This window comes from Cucurbita pepo, chromosome 1 (genome assembly GCF_057944985.1).
Source record: "Cucurbita pepo subsp. pepo isolate OVF chromosome 1, ASM5794498v1, whole genome shotgun sequence".
NCBI classification, from domain to species: Eukaryota; Viridiplantae; Streptophyta; class Magnoliopsida; order Cucurbitales; family Cucurbitaceae; genus Cucurbita; species Cucurbita pepo.
In genome coordinates this window covers 15318401-15320123 of record NC_141798.1, presented here as the reverse complement: position 1 = coordinate 15320123, position 1723 = coordinate 15318401, and the positions used below count along the sequence as shown (strand labels likewise).

General features: G+C 42.8%; 1 protein-coding gene across 1 annotated transcript; it reads left to right on the top strand.

The window, feature by feature from the left end:
* The first annotated feature begins 883 nt into the window (after positions 1–883).
* On the top strand, positions 884–1500 carry LOC111777755 (uncharacterized). The gene has a single exon (XM_023657475.2). It carries the CDS (start codon positions 1028–1030, stop codon positions 1478–1480), a length of 453 nt encoding a protein of 150 aa, XP_023513243.2. The 5' UTR covers positions 884–1027; the 3' UTR covers positions 1481–1500.
* Positions 1501–1723: the final 223 nt, after the last annotated feature.

The window sequence follows — 1723 nt, the reverse complement described above, 5'->3', positions numbered from 1 at the left end:
GTGTGATTTTGTCTGATCTTATGCGAGGTTCTCCTTCATCAACCAAACATAACTAATACAAAAACTAAGCTTCATTTGACCATACACATCATCTTTACGTGTATTTTCACTCTATTGATACTCTAACGCTTATACTCTAGGTCAAGTATTAAGGCTTGGTCTTTCCTCTACACTAGGTCAAGTCCTTCAAGTGCAATATCACATCTCATTTGTCATCGTGGTTCTCAAAAACACGCCCTACACGCTTCTACATCAATGTGTTTAAACCCTTCGTTGGGTCAAAACAACCTTAACATGCTCAACTAGAGTTTATTGGTGATTTCAACACTTATCGGAACCTATCGAGGCATTATATCGCTTATTAGTGCATATTGGCTCAATACATTGTTAATCGAGAATTCTTAAGTCTCATCGATGCTTCATGATGTCATCCAAGACCTTAAATGTCATTGGCCTTTGCTGCTCGCTAAGATACACTTATCGAGAATAGATTCATTAGTCAACTTTTATAATCGAGACATCTCAGACATCCATCTATTTGAATACTATTGAGGCATGAACTCTCCCGTATCCATGTCGAGTCATTTCTACATACCATATTGGAGAAGGACTCTATATATTGAGTTTGTAAAGAGTCGGATCACAAGGACATCAACCAATTGAGTGAGGTTGGATGTCACGGTCATGCTTGTCCAAGGTGTGTTGCTTGTAGCCGTGTGTTAGATGTCTCGATCATGCTTGTCTAGGACGTGTTCTCCATGGTCGCATGCCCATTCTAAACCCCTTTTAATTGTTTTCATATATAGTTAGGTCTCTTACTTTTTCGGGGTCGGATCGATTTTAGTCCCAAAATTGAGAGAGAGAAGAAAAATTGGGAGTGAGATCAAAATCGTGTTCAAATTCCGGTCTTCAATCATTTACCATTTTTTTCAAATTCCAAAGCCTCTCTCTCTCTCTCGCTTTCTCTCTCTCTCTCTAACTCCAAATACCCACACCGTCGATTCGATTCATTCTTAACCTTTTTCCAATGGCGTCGCTTCTCAAATTCAAGCTCCTCCCGACCCACTGCGGCGTCGCTCAGAGTCCCACCTTGAGCCCTAGGACCAGCCCTCTCGTTCACCTCCGCCGCCGCAAAACCACCCTCCGGATGCTCCTCACTCGGAATTCCGCTCGCCGCTGGCCCCGCCGCCGCGCCTTGCCGGATAAGAAACGAGACGACCACAAGGATTTGTCTCGGAGCAACACGTTGAAGGATTTGTTCGTGTCATCACCGCCGTATGATGAATCCGAATGCGAGATTAACGAGACCGTTGCGGCGGCTCCGATCCGGAACGTGACTCCGGTTTGTAGGGAGGAGGATGGTGAGATTGGACCGACCGGTTGGCATCCAGGTTCGCCTAGACCGGGCTGGACCGGTTTCCGATACAAATACTTGCTCCGGAAAACCTGGCGGCCACTCCTCGCCGGAATCCCCGAGTAATGGATGGTTTTTTTTCCCTTCCTTTAAAAAAAAATTATGCGATCAAATATTTAGCTGTTTTTTAGTATATTTTAAAATTTTGTTAAAACTTAAAATAGGGATTAGGGAAGGATTAAGATGTTAATCACAAACGGGAAATAATTTGTTATATGGAAATGATTTTTGTATCTGAAATTCTGAAATTCTGATGGTTGGATGATCAAAGCCCCACATCTCTTCGATCATGAGTTTATAATTAAAAAT